This window comes from Anoplopoma fimbria, chromosome 2 (assembly GCF_027596085.1).
Source record: "Anoplopoma fimbria isolate UVic2021 breed Golden Eagle Sablefish chromosome 2, Afim_UVic_2022, whole genome shotgun sequence".
NCBI lineage: Eukaryota > Metazoa > Chordata > Actinopteri > Perciformes > Anoplopomatidae > Anoplopoma > Anoplopoma fimbria.
In genome coordinates this window covers 14,948,254-14,967,857 of record NC_072450.1, presented here as the reverse complement: position 1 = coordinate 14,967,857, position 19,604 = coordinate 14,948,254, and the positions used below count along the sequence as shown (strand labels likewise).

The 19,604-nt window shown below is 39.1% G+C and overlaps 1 protein-coding gene across 2 annotated transcripts; it reads right to left on the bottom strand.

Moving 5' to 3' along the window:
• Window positions 1-1,205: 1,205 nt before the first annotated feature.
• rufy2 (RUN and FYVE domain containing 2) lies at window positions 1,206-19,341 on the bottom strand. 2 transcript variants are annotated; one of them, XM_054614673.1, is made up of 19 exons: window positions 18,729-19,341; window positions 16,183-16,356; window positions 15,970-16,087; window positions 14,903-15,004; window positions 14,367-14,490; window positions 13,234-13,298; window positions 13,064-13,129; window positions 12,122-12,191; window positions 11,722-11,823; window positions 11,395-11,511; window positions 11,218-11,310; window positions 10,108-10,188; window positions 9,912-10,009; window positions 5,644-5,763; window positions 5,153-5,282; window positions 4,889-4,983; window positions 4,383-4,431; window positions 4,054-4,134; window positions 1,206-3,531 (listed from the first exon to the last, which is right to left on the bottom strand). In XM_054614673.1, the coding sequence occupies exons 1-19, from the start codon at window positions 19,027-19,029 to the stop codon at window positions 3,388-3,390; spliced, it is 2,130 nt and encodes a 709-aa protein (XP_054470648.1). In that variant the 5' UTR covers window positions 19,030-19,341; the 3' UTR covers window positions 1,206-3,387. The 2 variants fall into 2 exon arrangements, with proteins under 2 accessions (XP_054470648.1, XP_054470649.1); XM_054614674.1 differs by having other exon boundaries at window positions 10,114-10,188.
• Window positions 19,342-19,604: the final 263 nt, after the last annotated feature.

The window sequence follows — 19,604 nt, the reverse complement described above, 5'->3', positions numbered from 1 at the left end:
GTCACAAAATATTTTAGTATGAAACATAATAAAAATGTCATAGTATAGTATGGCGTACAAATGTAATAAAAAATGTCAAAGTCTAGCATGACAAAAAGTCATAGTTTAGTATGCCATAAGATATGTCACAAAATGTCTTAGTATAGTATGTAATAAAAAGTCACAGTATAGTATGCTATAAAATATCATAAAAAAAGCCTTACTATAATCTGCTGGAAAATAATTGTCATAAAAATAATCATAGAATAGTATGACATAGAAGTGTCACAAAAATGTAATAGTTTAGTAGGCTAAAAAAATGCCAGTTTGACATAGTATCGTATACAATGTAAAATGTCAAATAAAGTTATAGTCTATTTTAGTATACCTTATCAATGTCATAAAAAAAATCATAGTACAGTATGCCATAAAAAATGTCATTAAAATGACATTGTATGCCATGAAAATGTTATAAAATATGTCAAAGTATAGCATGTAAAAAAAAAAGTCATGGTGTAGTATCAATGCGATGTCATATAATATGTCATAGTATAGTATGTTGTACAAATTTTATAGTACAGTGTGTCAAACAAATATCAAAAGTCATAATGTATTATGTCATAAAAATGTCCAAAAGTATTCCTATAGCATGCCATAATAAGTGATGGTATCCTATGTAATACAATTCACATAAAAGATAATATCATAGTGTTCCATAAAAATGAAATACAAAAATCCTAGTATAGTACGTCAGAAAAATTATAGTAAACAATGTCAAAGTATAGCATAGCATAACAAATTTAATTAAAAGTGTCACGTATGCCATGTAAAATGTCAAATAAAAGTCTAATAGTCTAGTTTACTATGCCATAAAAAGCCAATAAAAAAAGTCAGTCTAGAATACCATAAAAAAAAATCATAAAAAATGACATATTACAGAAAATAAAAAAGTCAATAAAATGTAATTCTATAGTATGCCATAAAGAAGCAGAATATGTCATCATACAGTATACCATACAAATGTAAAGGTAAAGTATGCCATAAAAATGTAATTGAAAAGATATAGTACAGTGTGCCATGAAAAACGTCATTGAAAGTCATAGTATAGAATTTGTTCTGATTTCAGCTGGACACAATTGGGGAAAAGACCCCAAAGTGCAAAAACAGTAAATGTTCACAGGAGAAATTTCAATGATGACAGTAAACAACATGGACAATTGTGTTTGTGACGTGATTTAATCAGAAACTGCTACACAGTCAAGATAACATATTGTTGGCAATAGAATAATATTAAACTGGCAGGATTAAGTAAGCCAAAGGGTCACCGTGATAATCAATAATTATGTATATACAACATACAGTGGTGTCAACACTGTATAAGTCCCATTGAAAGCTGGGAGATTTATAAGAACGACACCGTACAAAAAGGTTTTAGGCCTGGGTGCATTCAGGAACATTTGCCTATAGTACTTATTGATGATATGATAAATTGGTGATTTTTAAATATTTGAAATAATAAAAACACTTTAAATTGAATCGAAATGAACCCAGGCCTGTTTTATCTCTTCATGGGAATGAATACTTCCAGTACTTGAAAAGTCATAGGTTGTAAACATTGTACAAGTACAAAATCAGAATGTGCAGTGGAACTCGTATCATAACCCGTCTCTGACGACTGTACTTTACAGTCATCAGCATTAGTTTGACAACTCATACACATTAAACATAAAGGAACAACATTGGTTTAGAGTTTCAAACTTTCCCTCTCAGAAATGGAGCAGCAGTAAAATGTGGTTCTTCTCTCACATCTCCATCTGCACAACTTACTTCAAGTGAACAAGGAAAGCTCAAACAAGTTCCCTGGATTACTAAAAGTAAAAATGAATGTGCATAAAGTACAAAATCAAATATAAATACTTTAAAATGAATCTATATTAGAGGTAATATAGGATTGCCAAGTGCTCAAACATATTGGCTATTGTGTCAGAGGTGTGTAACACTCAAGTCTTTTCTTAACCGCTAACTCGTCAGTGAAGTGGTCATGTTGTGTGCTAGACGTCAGTGGTTCATCAACTAAAGAGCCATTTAGTCATCAGCATCATGCTGCATCCACTGCATTAGTGCTTGAAAACCAACAGTGAAATGTGCCTTTTATCTAGATCGCTTTGCTTGGCTAGAGTTGCTACTTTGAAGTATTTTTAGATTCCCTCAAAAGAAATCCACTCTGTAGAAATCTAGGGCTCATTTTGGCAACTTGAGAAGCACAAGTAGGCAATATTCACGTCATTTACACAGGCACAAATGGCACCAACATTGTTTAAAAAAAACGGAAAGATTTTCAGTTCCCTCGAAAGCCACAGCCCCATGGGGAACTAGTCTGGTCATTGTGTCAGCGGAACAAAATCTGGTTAGAGCTGTGAATTTTCCTGTAACTAATTTGCAGAAAGTCTTTGTCTCAGAACATATATCTCCAATGTTGATTCTGTGAAATGACATTCAAACAGCGACAAAAAAATGAGACCAATTCTGATCTTCTCACAGCCAAATAAACAGAAATATATCCAGTTTATATTTCAAATAAAGTAACTGTGATGAACTTCTACCTGGTTATGAAACATGTGAGGTCACAACAACCTGTGAGGTTGATTTGATCTTTTGTGCCTGTGAAAATGTTGCCTTTATGTTCGTGTTAATTTCACTCCACTTGAAAAGAGGGTGCTTTGCAGTCAAGACTGGGTAACAAGGCCACAATACTGTATGTATAAAATATATTATCTCATATGTTTGGCTATACATTTACTGTATACAGTTTGATGCTTGATTCATACATTATAATGATGCAGTCCTTCAAAAGACTGTAGGTTTGGTTGAGAATCTGCATTTAGCTGCAGCAGTGCTCATTAACTTTCAGTGCAGTTTCACTTTCAGGTCATGGTAAAGTAGTTCCTCCTTTTATAGCAAAGCTCTGTCCTTTTGTTTTACATGACTCCATCAGTCAGGGTCCCTGATCAGATATCAGGGACCCTGACTGATGGAATTCACTGTAAATGATTAGTCCGTAGAACTGATGTACATCTAGCAATGTACATCAGTGTACAAACCTGTGTTTCTGATTACAAGAGACAGTGTTATAATGAATACTGCTGAGCATCTGCTAAAAAAGTAGTGACGTCAAACTTAGACGGGTCAGAATGATGCAGGCACTCCTGCTTTTGTCTATAAAGGACTTTTTCAACCTGTAAATGAAGACAAATCATACGTGCTTAATGTTCATGCACACGGTCCATTGGAAGCAGCATTTCTAACAGAATTTCTGTTGAGGGAAGTTGGGAGATGGATCTTACGGAGGTCTAGAGGATGTTGGTTTATGAGTTTGATCGCAGATTGTTTAAAGCAGTCACGGCTCCTTCACGTTGGATTGGAGGAGCATCGCTGGAGGAGGAGGGCGTGGCAGGTGTCACAGACTCTGACTGGTTTTGGTGAGGCGGGCAGAGGAAGCTCATTGTCAGAGCAGCTGTTACAAAAAATCTCCCCACAGTTCCTACAGTGGTGCTGGAGAGAGATACAGAAAGAGTCTGTCAAAAGCAGATTACATTGTTATGTTGTACTTATGGGTACAAATTAGCTGCTGAGGGACCAAATTGCTGAGTAATCAATATTTCATTACAGCACTACTTGAGATCCCTTTGAGGCTAAAGCCATGTCTGTAACGTATATCTCCTCAAATGTCTGGTTGAGTTTCTGCAAGTTGTCTCTTCAGCCATGGTGGCTGTAAATGCCAACACTCACTATTAGTTATTTTCTCATTTATTCCATACAATGTGTTGTTGCTGCTGTAAACTAAAACAAACCGGGCGTAAAATTGTTGTCAAAACAGGAAGTAAATCAAAATGCAAAACCAGTTTCCATTTAACTATGCAAAAAAAGAATGTGGATCACAATCTTCGTCACCAACATATCAGGGGCCCTGAGATGATTTCCAATACAATGATAGTTGATTAAAAGGATTTCAGATGCGGGAACACACCAAATGGGAATTCTCTGTTTCTTATTGGTGGTAATTTGCTGACTTACCTTTCGTCTTGAGATGGAGAACTCCTTCTCACACAGCTTGCAGTGGCTGGCTTCCTTGTCCTTCAACCAGACCTGACCTCCCTGCAACAACACAACACTCATTTTACATAGTAGACATTACAAAACAGTATACTACAGTATACTTCACTAATCAAAAATTAGAATTACTACATTTGTTTCTCGGATATCTCTTTGCTCTTTTATTAATATCTTGTCTGACTTTCCATTTCGGTGATGGAAAGAGTTTCAATAAGACAGACATTAGAAGATTAGAGATAAGAAGACATACTTTCCGCTACGTATTTCTCTGTAACTCACGGTCAGTTTACCTGAAGAGCTTTGTTGGCTTCTTTGATGTCTTCAATCTTCAGTTTGGATCTGATGACAAAATAAATAAATGAAACAAGTAATTTCAACCACCTCAGTTCATCCTGATACCGCTTCAAGGTTTTATGCCTCTGCAAACTAGTCAAGTTGAGGTTTACAATGTCCGTCCAAAACGTCACTTCCTCACTTTATTTTATTAGACTTTTGTGTGTTTCCATTTGACTTCATGAGTTATGGACAAAAATGTGTTTTGTAAGGCCGTGACCACCAAATTCTAATAAGTTCATCTTGAGTCCAAGTAAATGTTTGTGCAACATTTGAGAAAATTTGCTTAAGGCGTACCTGAGCTATCACAAGAATAGGACCCCTTTGAGATCACAGTGATCTTGACCTTTGACTACCAAAATCTAATCAGTTAATCCTTGAATGACTCAAAGGTTAGAGCCTTTAACTCTCTGTAAATACAGCTTGACTATGTCGCAGACATTTTTAAACAAAGCAGACATACTCGCTCAGTTTGGAGCCTAGTTCCTCAAGAGCTTGTTCTTGGTCCTCGCAGATCGTCTTCAGCTGAATGTTTTCATCGTGGAGGCGATGGAACTCCTGGAAAAAAATAATAATAATAAAAAACATAAAACAACAGAAGACATACATCTGATCAAATCAGATCCCATTCTGCAAATGCTGGGTCATGCACACAGAGCTATATACTATAATAAAACATAAAATAAAATATCACGAACATGAAACATTTCTATCTCCGTCTTTTTACCTTCTTTAGCCCGTTGATCTGCAGCGCCTCTGTGCTGAGCTGAGCCACCGTATCCTTCTCTCTGTCTAGATCGTTCTGTAACGTCTGCCTCCACTCCCTCTCTATCTTCAGGTCCGTCTCCAGCTGCTGGCTAAAGGGACACCACAAACATATATATATACACAACACCATTAACAATAATTAAGATGACAAACAAGAGACAGAGTAAGGGATATACTGAGTGACAGATTATATTAGGGCAGACTGGTTTGTATAAGTTTGTTTTAATTGTTATTTACTGTCCTAGGTCTATTAGGGACTATTATGACAGTTTCAGTTCAAGGAAGAAAAGCTTTTTCACCAACAGCTGGCTTACCATGCAACACAGCTTATTGCGTATTTACTATGTTGTATCTTTCTCTGAGCACTAGATTTTCTAGATGAAGTGTTCATGTATGTATGTGTGTGCATGAGTCTACCAATCAGTCTTTCTTTGAATGGGTTTTGCTTACAGTTGCCTTTCTCTGTGTTCGATCTGCCGCTGCAGACTGTCGGCCTTGTTGGCAAAGTCCAACTTGAAGCGTCTGGTCCCCTCCTCAGCCGATGTGCGGTGCCTCTCTGCCTCCTGTAATCTGCACCATTATAACCAGGGACAAACTCAGGGCCATGGAAAGAAAAAACTAGGGGGGGTGTGGAGGGAGAGGGAAAAAAAGAATAGAGGAAGACAGGAAGGAGGATGAAGGGTAAGGAGGGAGGTTAGGGACTGAGGCTTCTGGGTGTAAAGGAGGATGAATGAAGAAGGTTGGGGTAAAGGATGGTGTTGTAATTATCTTCGTTACAACACCAGAGAGTAAAACTTAGACAGAGGGACAAAGAATGCAGGGGTTCAAACAGAACAGTAAAGGTGACTAACTGGTCCAATTAAAGACGCATGATGAAACAATGAGGGAAAACCGCCTTAAAGCAACTGAATGGACAAGAAAAAAAGATGATAGCTAACTGAATACAGCATCTTAGTGCACTCACACAGAATGCTGTCTTTTTCAACGATACCTTATAAATTCAAAGCATTTGGAGTCTGAAAAATATGCCAATTGCATTATTTTCACCTAATATTATACAGGAAGGATGGTTTTGTAGTGTGTTTTTGGGATATGAAGATTTTAATTAAGTCTTAGATCTTATTGAGCCATTTAAATACAGTTGATTAAGAGCTTTATTACACAATAAATATCCATTGTCTACCTGTTAAAAGAGCACTCTGAACATGGCCAAAAACCCACACCACACTCAACACTTTAAAACCATCTAACTTTATTGGTCACGTTGGTAAAAGAAAGAAGTGTACTGAGTGTTTATTCTTCAAAAAATTGAGAGGAGTTACAGTACTATGAACACAGAGTTAGAATCGGTAGAATGATTACTTCCTGATATATCACTAAAGTCATTAAATATGCCAAGACGAGAGACAACAACACCTTCAAGTTCCCTTGAGAGAAGCTCCAGAGGTTAACAGCTGTGTATCTACAATTCATTACATTTGGCTCAGTTCTGTCTGTTCTGCAGAAACAAAGCACATGAATTGAGCTAAAGCTGCTGGTCCCACTGGGCTGTATACATCTGCAATACCTTACAATTTTCACTTTTGTGAAATCTATCAAAGAAGGAGACAGGCTGTGTCTGAAAATCACTCCCTTTTTACTGTAGAGTGCACTATATTAACCCTTTTGCCGTATTAATTGAGGGTTGAGATCTGAGTGTGAAATTCAATATCCACTACATCGCGTCTTCAAAAATTATCCACAGGCATGTGCCCTACTTTCTGCTAACAATCCCATAATACAATTTATAACATATTTGTCAACGGTCAGTGATGATGAGTGTGAGATAAGTATCCGAAATCTTAATTTACTGCTCACTACAGCGTAAACTGCGTGTGTATTATAAGGAGAATAATGAGTGAGTGAACAAGGGAAAGAAATCAGGCACAGCAAGGGTCATCACAGCCAGTCAGAAGCAGGTCGCAAGATGCAACACATGCAGAGCAAACTGGCAATAAAATGAAAAGCAGGAGGCTGCACAAGCAAACGCCTTTCTGCCTTAACATTGATATTGAACACCACCGACTGACTGTGATGAAATGCAGGTTACATGAACCTACCCGTGCTTTAGACTTAAACATTGTTGGCTGCAATAAGGTTAAAAGACAGCCAAGCACAGAATCACAAGTTCTGTCACAATCACAACCCAATAATTTCCGCGGTCCCTAAATACTAAAGAGACTCAACTCTGTTAACTAGAAGCTCTGGGTGATGCCAGATAAAGTAGTTGTGATGAGAGCAGGAATGACCACCATACTCATTCTAACTCAATGAGAACAACAACAACGACCCTCTGATAACATCTCAGAGTCAACTATCTTACTGTCAGTGTTACTGCATATAAACTGACTACTGGAGGCAGGAAGAATGTGTGGCATTCGCATATGTGTGTGTGTGTGTGTGTGTGTGTGTGTGTGTGTGTGTGTGTGTGTGTGTGTGTGTGTGTGTGTGTGTGTGTGTGTGTGTGTGTGTGTGTGTGTACATGGCTGAGCATGTGGGTGTATAAATAAAGTAGTGAAAGATTCATTTGAAATGTATCTATTAAAGTATAACTAACATAATATTCAGAAAGTTCGCTGAACACCTAAAAAAGGACGTTCAGAGGAAACTCTCTTAACACAAACCCAGTAATGTTGTCTGAGGAGGATTCAGCTAAAGATCTTGAAACATGCTGCAGTGGCCTCACTGAATCCCAGCAATCTGCTGGTGATGAAAATGTTTCAGTAACTAAAGGACCAAACCATGCATTCTAGTTTCACCTGAAGGTGTGGCTGCTCTCTGGTCACTATATCATCTGAATATTGTGTGCAAAAAACAGGAATGTTCCCTTAAGTTTAGTCTGTTTATTCATTCAATCATAAGCAATCATGTGTCTGCATGTGTGTGGGTCTCTGCATGTCTGTCTTCAGAAGGAGATGTCCTTGACTAGCTTGTACTGGTGCTCTGTGTCTGTGCTGGCACACTTAACAAATGACATAGCGAGCGTTCTGGTCTGACTTAGCAGATCCTTATCACTGCACAGAGGAGAGGTGATAAAATCAGGAAATCAATGAAATGTGGTTTCAAGGGAGCAAAACGGATGGATGGATGATTGGATGAATGGTATAAAAGAGACAAACGGAAGGGAGGAAAGAAGGAGGAAAGAAAGGAAGGAAGGAAGAAACGATGTCAATACATCAGTATTCTAAGTGGCCCTGGTTACACTGAACACTTTAAGTGACTTTTAACATCACAAGCACAGCAGTAAGTGTGAATAAAAGGCATTAAAAACACAGAAATCTCATTGCAGGCTGACACTGTCACCGGATTTCTAAAGTCTGGACACATTTCGCTCCACAGTATATGTATGAGTAATGAGAAGAGGTGGGGAGGAGAAGCACAGTGAGAAACTGTGGACAGATAGGTGAATAAAACTAGATCAGACATAAAGTGGAATTGTCAGGTGAAGTGTGCACAGAAGTATACTATCAACGTGAGATAACTAAGCCTGATCTCTCTTAAGAAGCCAACATGTTAAACTCTAACTAGCTGGTAAATAATCTTAAACAGTGGCTCCGTCAGGACATTTCCAACTTCTTCATTAGATTTTTCAGCTACAACAGAAAACTCCCACTGAAAAGAAACGTGTAACCGGGGTCTGTGTCCTACCAGCCTACTGTACAAACACCTTTAGAGCAACAAAAAACATTCACAACCAATCACAAATAAGATGGAACAGATTTAAACCAATGGGAGAGGGGAGGGATGGGTTGTGTTGACTGGTAGACGATGAGGTGAGGAAGAATCATAACACATCGATGAACCAGCAGGCCTCATAACGACTGATACGGAAATATGGAGCATCATACACTCAGTGTGGTGCAACATTGATCAAGAGAACTTAGCATGCATGAAAATAGGGTAATTTATTAGACAGGATATAAGGATATCCTCAAAGAAATTGTTTATTAATTCTGGATGTATTTTGTCTTGTAATCGATTTAGTAAGTGGGTGATAGCCTTAACAATAGCATTCAAAACACAGTTTCTGCTGTGTAAAATGTTGCTCCTGCTCTTTCCCCTAAAGGTTAAAGCCGAGTTGGTAGTCTTCCTCAAAAACATTTTTTGTTTAAATTCTCTTCCCCGAAGCAATAAAATCGAACGCTCTGACAAAAAAAGAAAAAATAATCAGGTAGGGACTGAAGGGAGGGGCTGTCAGTGTTGCTGACTTGTCGACTTTCTGGCTAGATTTGGTAACTTTTTAAGCTTTTTGGTATTATCCTAAAATATTTTCTTACAAGGATTACAACCTCCTAACCAGTTTCCTACAAGAAACCATGAAACAGTGATGAGGCTCATATTATTTTTCCACATGTTTTCCCCCAGCTCTCTTCTGCATAGCTTCACCATAACTGTGTACTTTGTAGTTATTATTAAAAAGAGCATCATTATCTGGTCAAGAAAAACAATATTATTATACAATTTAGGTTCAATAATAAGGTCTCAGGGACATCAAATTTACTTCGTTAAAGGAAGATTATGTATGTTTTGATAAATCAGTAACAGACTGCAGTTCAAAGGTTTGAACAGAAAATCAGAGAAATTTGAAGTTTGAAGAAGAGACCGAGGAGACATATGGGACAAAATCATTTTCCTGTTTTGATTAGTGCGTGCTGTTCTGTGCAGGCAGCATATCTCACCTTTGCTCCAGCTGCTTCATGGTGGCAGTGATCTGATTGGTCTTCTCTTCCAGACGAGTGATGACGTCGTTCTTCTTTTTCATCTCATCATCAGACGACTAAGAAATGACAATAAGTCATAAGTCACAGTGATAATTACAGTATATGTACTGTGTTTGATAAGAGAACAAGTACAACCAGGTGAGAATGAAAGTACCTTTACCTGCATCTTCTGGTACATCTCTACATTGATGACTTTGACTTCATCCAGTTGATGTCTCAGTCCGATCAGTGTGTCCTGTTGATGAAAAACAAAGACGTCATAGGTGTTCGTGTCCTGTATTGACTGTCCTGGTCACACTATCATTTGACTGTTTCAAGTTCCGCTGTAATTTAGCATGCAACTAGTTTATTATTTTCACTTTAATTCATTAATTCAGTCTTTTAAGGGCTTCAGTATTATTTCTATTTGTGTATCTATTCATCCTCTCAAATCATTTACTCACTGGGTGTCAGTGCGAAATTAAACCCAGGACTGCAAACTGTAAAAACATTGTGATGATTACTGGCCAGTTTTGGAGCTTAGTCATTTTCATGTGTAAATATCATATTTCAAGCTAAGAGCTACCTGTAAGCAAGTTGAAATATATTTTGGACTAACAGTATCACACAATGCATAATACAAATATTCCCATGTTATGAGTCCCATGTTCCTGTGCAACGTTGTCAGGAGGCTGCTGGGATGTGTGATGATGCTGCTGCCATAACAGCTACTGTATGTCACAGCTTGGCTACAAATGTCAGCTGGTTGCGTTTAATTTATCAGAGTTCACATGTTGGTGTAGAAAAGCCCGACACTGGCAGGGCTGCTGGAGAGTAACAGGCACAGGAGCTGGCAAGTTTTTACTAGAATGGGCTGGTGCTATATTTTTAGTTTGTGCCCCCAAAGGGCTCGTAATCATGTGCTCTCTCTCATTGTGATGACACTATGTCTGAAGAGCAACCGGCCATTCTTATAATCATTATTTTATCAGTTTGAAATATATTTCTCAGTTACTAATTGGTCCTTTCTCATTCATTTCCAATGTGATTGCATTAGTTAAAACTCACCATTAACAAATCATGTAATATGCAACTCATATAATCACCCATGTCTCTTTGTCCATTGTTGATTCTTCATGTGTTGTGATTTTTTTCTATTTGTGTATTCATTGTACGTCATTGTATTTCCTTTTGTCAGCATTGTGGCTACTTTCATCTCTTGAGACATTTTGTAAATAAATATGTGTGTTCAACAGAGGGAAGTGAAAGTAAAATGTAAGCTGACCTGCTTTTCATGAATATCTTTCTCCAGAAGTTTCATGGCCAACTCCATTTCCTGTTTCATCGACATCTGGACGACCAGCTCATTCTCCACATCCTAAAAATAAACCACATACATGTATATGATCTGTTCTTACTCTGTCACCATGTCTAGTACTCACACAAGCTGTCACAGTCTGACCTGTCTGAGCTGACACTCCTCCTTCAGTTGCCTTTGAGCATCGTTGAACATCTCATCCAATCCCTGACGCGACTGTTTGTATGTATCTCTCTCCACTGAAGCATCGCCTTGGGTTACCTAAATAAATAACGTCAAAGGGAAGAACATGTCAGCCATACCATGCATCAATTTGTAGTAATAATTTATGGAATATTTAAGGGTAATTTCTGCACAGGTTGAAAAATATCTAAGTTACCCTTTAAAGGCGTAGGTCTACAGTTTTGGTTTTAGCTAAAACAAAATGATAAAATCAAACTTCTTTGTGTTGAGACATAAAGACGTGTGTACCTCTAAATGTTGTTGTGTCTTCTGCAGAATGAGGCTGTTTTCACTCCTCAGCTGCTGGTTTTCTTCCTGCAGTTTGATGATGTTGTTCTTGGCTATTGCTAACTGCACACACAAACGTAGACGTGTACAAAGAAACAGAATAATTCAGTTGGTCCCAAAGAACAGTTTGAAAATAATGCTTACACTGACAATGTGATTTCATCGAAACATGTATGACTAAATCATCATATCAGTTTCTATGATAACATGTATTAGACAAAGCAGATGGATCCAAATAAAATTTGAATCCTTAAGTGACTACTGTAACAAATCTTAAGGGCATTCAAACTCTGAGGTTAAATTGCAGACTTTCACCTTCAGTTTAAATCTAGTACACAGATGTTTTGAGTGTGGGTCTCACCTCCTCTATGAGTTTAGAGTTGGACTTCTCTAGTGTGTCCACTCTGCCCTGAAGACCATGAACTGTGGAGCTAGACACACAAACAAAGAAATTATAATCAGATTGTGTTCTCACTGAATTTGGCATTCATTTTTTCAGAATATGGAAATGGCTTTCATAGTATTTATGTCACAATTCACAACTGTGTTAAAATGTGTAACTTAAACAGAGGTTTGCCCTCTTAGGTTTGGATACAGCTAAATGGAGAACAACTGTGGCTTTGAGCTGTTATTGTGTTTATGAGGTTTAACAGCATTCCTGATGTTAAGAGGGCTTAAGTGTCACACCCAGACTGACAGACAGATCCCAGTCACTTTCACACAGTGAGGCATACAGATTATTAATTAAACCCTGGTATTGGATCATTACTCAGAATTGGCCGATACCCAAAGCCCAGGTATCGATAATGGTATCGGGACTGAATAAGTCAGATCGGTGCATCCCTTATCAAAGGTGAAAATTTTGAAGAAAGATTCAAAAGACCTACAATTTAAGGCATGGATCAATCCAGTTTCATTGAAATGTGATACCAGGTTTGTGAGAAAAAAATAAAACTGAAAGAGGAAGTGCTTAAATGAGTCTGTAGGGAGTTTTACTTCTGAAACAAGCAGACTGGTTCAAACCAAAATGAACTGAAAACTGGATGTATTTTTACATTCAATCAGCCTTTCGCTTTGATTCAATGCATCATACCACTGTGAGGAAAATGTGAGGCAGAAATCTGCTGGAATGACTGCCCTTCTTGATCAGCCACTGTTCAGGTATAAACCACTGTAAACAGAGGACCTCCCTTTCTTAACATTTCATTGAATTTCCTTGAAATTAATGACATCGTCATCTAAATAAATTCTGCGGAAGAGCATGGAGACATGTCTGTTTCACCAAAAAAAGAAAATGTCTTACTTGAGTTGTCGGTTCAGTTCCTCTACATAGTTCTTCTGGTCCAAGATTGACGCAATCTGGCTATTCCTGTTGCCATGGAAACAGATGTCGAACAGAGTTTTGCATCACATTTGGGGGTGCTTAGAGACCATGTGTATTAAATTAAGGGGAGAGACAATTAAAGATCATACCTTTCTTCACTCCTGTAATCATCAATGTCATTCTTCAAGTACATGGAGAAGTCGATCACCCCAACCTCAAATAAGAAAATAAATAAGATAAGGTGGCATCACTCAAAAGAAGCATATTCTGAAAAGCAATGTTTGCACAACCATTTAGTTGTTGAGATGAGTTGTGCCTTGAGTAGTTGCAAGCCACCAGAACATTCGGAAGAATTGTGGATGTTTTTTATTATGTGGTTGAACAAATTAAAAACGAATTGCTTACTGTAAGTTTGATGGCATTCAGTTAATATCTACTGCATTGACTGTGTTTACTAATAGCACTAATAGAAACTACCACAATACGCCATGCAGTTATAGTCTAAATAAAGAGTCGATAAATCATTAAAAGTATCTAATTTTAATCACCTAATCAATTAAGAAAAAAATATCTACATCTATTCTGATAATCAATTAATTGTTTCTTTATCTTTGGGTTTTGGACATTTGGCTTAGAGCATTTTTTTTGACATATTAAAGTCCAATGATAGATTGAAAAAATGACCTCTTTTACAGCTGCCATCAAATGTAAAATCAGTGCTTGGTAATTTGTGCTAAGGCTCACCTTGTGATCAGAAATAACACAGATCTTAATAAACAATTTCTGATCGCTTCATGTTATGAGTATCTCAGCCACATTCAGTCAAGTGTAAACACAGTCTGAACAGGGAGTGTGATTAGTGAGAAAATGTGTTTGCACTCAGTGTCCACCCGTAGAAAGATGACACCACAGCGTCTGCTCTCCCTCTGCCTGATGCCAAGATAACATGACGAAACAATCAAGTCTTGTCTGCTTCCCAAAACTAGAGTCACTGAATATAAACTGTTTCATGTCAGTGAGCTTGTATGCACAGGAGGTGGTCATTTTTATTACTTAAAAATGACGTACATTTGCTTCTCTGCTTAGTTTGGCGCAAGCAGAAATTTAGATACTAATATGGAGAGAACAGAAAGGAGAGTAGAATGCACATCAGCTGTACACAGGTTGCAATGCAGTCACATCATCAGATGTTTTATAACCACATTAAAACAAAATCCTAATGTTTGGTGTAAATGTGTCTTTTTGTCAAATAGTCTAAATACTGGCTCAGAGCAGCGCTTACCTGAGAGTCCAGGTCCTCGCCTTTGACACACAGGTTAGCATCGATGACGTTGAGGCCCACCAGCAGGCCCACTATCACCGCTCCCTCCTCCTCCAGCATCAGCGCTGAATTCTCATAGAAATCACTGCGGAGGAAAATAAAACAGATTCTCAAATACTTAAGGGAGCTTAGGTCAAAGCAAAAAAAAGGAGCTGTACTTTTTATGTTTTAGCTCTGATGTGTTACCATGGATGTGAAATGCCTTTGGTGTAAGTAAAAGCTGTAATTTGTTATATAAAATTATTTTCAGGGAAATTACATTGATATTAACTCCTGGATTAGTGCATAGAAATTGTATTAAATGCTGAATTAAATTGATTTATTACAATATTTTATTTTTTATATTTATTCGAAAAAAAATTGCCAAACATTTTTGTTTATAGCTTAAACTTGTATACAAGGTAATATAAAAAAGTATATACTTAAATACTTTTTTTAATGTATATTTTTCAAAACAATATAGATTTACCAATTGCTATATGTTAAGATGTGTGTACCTGAGCAGATCTTTTCTGGTGATGAGGAGTCGTAGGTAGTCGGCCAGCCGTTTCTGCATGAGAGCCAGACGCAACCAAGCTCTGGCCCTGCCTAATGGAGTCCTGGGAAACACACACACAAGCACACACACACAGACACACACAGGTGATAAGATTTTGGCTTTGTTTTGTTTTATTGTTTGGATCTAATTAGGTTATTCTATGTGTTTATTGCAGTTTACATTTATCATGGGCACATCTAATTAAATTCCTTCTTTCAAGGCTTCAACATGACAGCCATGTTTTGCCTCTGTGTCATCTCAACGACTAAAACTGTGTTTTTTTAATGCATAACGTTATTCTAGAGAAAAAACGTTTGCACTGTCATACATGGTGTTGCAAAAATGTTGGTCTGCTACATGTCCGTTGGTCTGACTCAGCACCGCCAAAGGAAACACACTCTGTTCTCCATCTAAAACAACACGACTGTTCCCCATTTTGCTGGATCAGCGAGACTTGAATATTGCTCACTTGATTTCAGGCCTGAAAGCTCTGGTATGTAGTGACTGAGAACTGAATAACACAGTAAAGCATGATGTGGATAGCATGTGCATAAATGAGAGTACAGCTACTAGAGGATACTACTTATGTTAAATAATGATCATAGAAGGAAGTTAAATTGAAAAACATACAACTGGCAGCAAGTATACAAATATTCTACTGCAACCATTACTGATTTTGCTTTTAAAAGATTTCTGTTGTTCAAAATTGACAGTATAATTACAAATTTTAAACCCAATGCTGTTGACACTGTGTCTGACAAAAAATGTGCCTATATTGGCTTTAGCAGTTAGAAAGAGACGAAACAACAATAAAGATCTAGAGAAATAGGAGGAAATGAGGAAGCAGGGAGAGGAAAGCTGAATTGAAAGTAAATAACACTCAGGTATTTCCCTGCTCTGGCTCACGTCACATTCTCATGTTACCGGTAAATGTGTGTGGTTGTGTTGTGGTTCATGATCCTCCAGCACCATGTTAGGTTAAGTTGTGTGTGAGCACAGGTGTGTTCATATAAACGTATTTCTTACTTAAGTCCAGGCAGGTCTCGTACAGATGCTGAGATCTCTGCTGCTTCAGGACACAGTTTCTCCACCAGCTCCAGAGGACCCCAGAGAGACTTGTTAAAGCCCAGAAAAGACTTCTTCACTGCACAGAGAAGAGACACGCAGAAGTGCATGAAAATCTAAAAAAACAGGAACACTTAGACATCGAATTCTAATAAGTTGGGAGGTTCCTCTAACCTCTGAGGCCATGTTTGAGGCAGTGCTCCATGACAACAAAGAACTGCTGGAGAGGCGGGTAGTCTGAGTCCAGAGTTCGTCCGAAGCTCAGAGCCGACTCAATTAGCCCTTTAATACTCAGCTTGGCCATGTTCAGCAGGTTGGCTCGTTCCATAGCCATGGGGTCTCGCAAGGCTGCAGGACAAAAGCCACACGCAAACAATTCATTAAAAATATGCTTATAATGTAATGTATTACAGTTGGTCATTAACAGAAACATGCTTACTGGAGGAATGTACAGTAAATGTAAAGTGAGAGCTTTGAAGGCAGAATACTCCCTAAAAAAAGAATGATCGTTTGCGTTTTTGTGTCAGGTCAGTGTAGTCACATAAAACGTGCAGTACATACATTTTTATAACTTTGCTAAATAAATTGTCTTGTTTGCAGACATGGTATTTAACATTTCCATTATAGAAAAACTCCAGAGCCTGAGACTGAAACTACAACAGAGATATGCCTTTAAATGCTCTACACTTTGAGCGGACCTCCGGGTTAATGTGTAGCCAAACACCAGAGCAGGACAGCACAATGTCAGGTAGAAAAGTGCAGAGATGTTGCCTAGCAATGCGATAGAGCTTTAATTGCCCCAGCAGCTTGGCCCGGAGGTGGAGACGCTGACAAATCAACAGATGATTTCTTGAGAGGAAGCCCTTTGGTGGTGAGCACTAAGGATACCGAGGAAAACACAGTAACCTTTTGATTGCCTGTGTCACCATGTGACTTCTACTACAACACATCAAACGCTGAGGATTGAAAAGCTACAAATCTCTGGATGCTTCAATTGAGATTTTAGTTTGAATGCAATTGTGTAGATTTAAAAAATCTTACATCCTTAAAAGGTCATTCCACTGAATTCATCGTTAAAAGATAAATTCAGTGTTATGTTAAAAGAAAGACAAACAAACAAACAATCAAGTAGTCCTGTTGCACTGAATGCCTGAAACAACTATTCATTTATTTCAAATCATTCAGATTTTAATAGAATGAACGTCTTTGAATGACACCGGAAATCTGTCAGAGACTAAATAGGATCTGATGAGTAAAACTAACGGCGAAAAAATAGAGCATGGAGCTCTGCAAAAACAACAGAAGATGTAACTGTTGTGATTAAATAGTACGATTCACTTGTCAAGCAAAAAAGACAAACATTTGCTGGTTCCAGCTTCTTAAATATGATTATTTGCTGTTTTATATAATCGTAAAAATGTAATATGTTTGGGTTTCAGACCGTTAGTCGGACAAACAAGACATTTGAGGATATGTGGTTGGTCTCTGGAAATTTGGACAATTTTCTGAATTGATAAAACAAGAAAACAATCACCAGATTAATCTAGTTGCAGCTGCATACACTAAAAAGTTATATGTAGCACTGTAAAGGCAGCAAAGAAAATACAGACAACACTAACAACAAATATTTTGTATGACTGTTAGTTAGAGTCTGATGGTGGCACCTTGCATGGTAGCCTGTCATCAGTGCGTGAATGGGTGAATGATATGTAATATACTACTGATTGTAAGTCGCTTTGGATAAAAGTGTCTGCTAAATGACTGTAATGTAATGTAAAGTAAATATGCATGGTTATAACCCTGAAGGAAATAAGAAAGACAGAACATCTATTTTCACATCAGTGCAGCATGTGATGCCTTCAGGCTGTTAAGTTGTCTGGTGACACAACACAGCAGCACAGCTACAGTAACACTGCTGATGTTAAGAGGAGAGGGTGTACACCATCAGAGCATGAGAGCAGCACTGAGCTATGAACATCAACACACACAGAGGGTGGTGAGGTAATGTTAGATATGAAGAATAAGGAGGACATGTGCCAGTTGTCACAATGGTGAAATGGTAGAAACAGTGATGAGAGGATGAGAGGATGAGAGGATGAGAGAGATGAGAGGATGAGTGAATGAGAATGAGAGGATGAGTGAATGAGAGGATGAGTGAATGAGAGGATGAGAGGATGAGTGAATGAGAGGATGAGAGGATGAGTGAATGAGAGGATGAGTGAATGAGAGGATGAGTGAATGAGAGGATGAGAGGATGAGAGGATGAGTGAATGAGAGGATGAGAGGATGAGAGGGGGGCGGCTGTGGCATAGTGGAGAGCAAGGTAGTTCTCTAATCAGGTCGGTGGTTCGATACCCGGCTTCGGCAGTCGATGTGTCCTTGGGCAAGGCGCTTAACCCCAAGTTGCTCCCGAAGGCTTGCCATCGGTGTGGACTGGATGTTGCATGAATGTTAGTTAGAGTCTGATGGTGGCACCTTGCATGGTAGCCTGTCATCAGTGTGTGAATGGGTGAATGATATGTAATATACTACTGACTGTAAGTCGCTTTGGATAAAAGCGTCTGCTAAATGACTGTAATGTAATGTAATGAGAGGATGAGAGGATGAGAGGATGTCCCTGGAGGTCTCAGTGTTAAGAAGCTGATAAGCAGTCAGGTCGTGCAGGCCTGAAACAGTCAGGTGTTGGTGTGTTCTCCATCAGTAGCCCTGTCATACTCTACCTTGGCCGCTCCAGCCCCCGGGGAGGGACGTCCTGTGCTCCGACGCTTTGGGCAGGACGTGAATGCTCCCTGAGAGAGTCTCGGATGCTTTCCTGGCCAAAGCGAAGATAGGAGCCTGCCATCGCCCGTCTCCTCCTCCACCTCCTCCTCCTCCTCCTCCTCTCACCGTGCTGCTACTGTTAGCTTTCTCCCCAACACTAGCTTTCTCCTCCTGCAGCCTCAGGATACCAAACATCTGAGCCTTCTCCTTGCTGCCGTCCGCCTCAGACAGCGTCAGGTCGTGCTCTGCGGGCGATGCCATGTTCGCGTACCTCTGAAGCGAATACAGCTGCTGTTCGCGGCGAACAGAGCCAGCTTCGTACGGTTAGCTAACCGTTAGCGAACTAGCTTCGTCGAACAATTCAACCGGCGACCACTGAGCCAACCGTCGCATAAGAATACCTGTAATACCAACGGCCGCTCAATGACACGCCGTCAGCCAACAACCAACCGCCGTGACGTTCCAGAACCGAAACCCGTTGGTGTCGGTCTACATGATGGACGTCAGCAACGGCGGAGAAAGCGCGGGCAGCTGCTGCTTGATATTCGGTTATTCCCCGTACATCCCGGTGTGGTGGAGATTTGTTTACAGCCTGCAGAACAAACCGACAGTTGGGCTCCTGGCGGTCCCACTGCACCCTCCGGAGGGGCGGTGTCAACGGGCTCACAAGACACACAAAAGGCAGCACTACGTCATGGCTTCAGCGGCCCGCTGTGTTGTGAGGGTGCGCCGCCCCCTGCTGCTAGAAGGGAGAACTGCAGGGCGGCCTCCAGGGTGTGTGTGTGTGTGTGTGTGTGTGTGTGTGTGTGTGTGTGTGTGTGTGTGTGTGTGTGTGT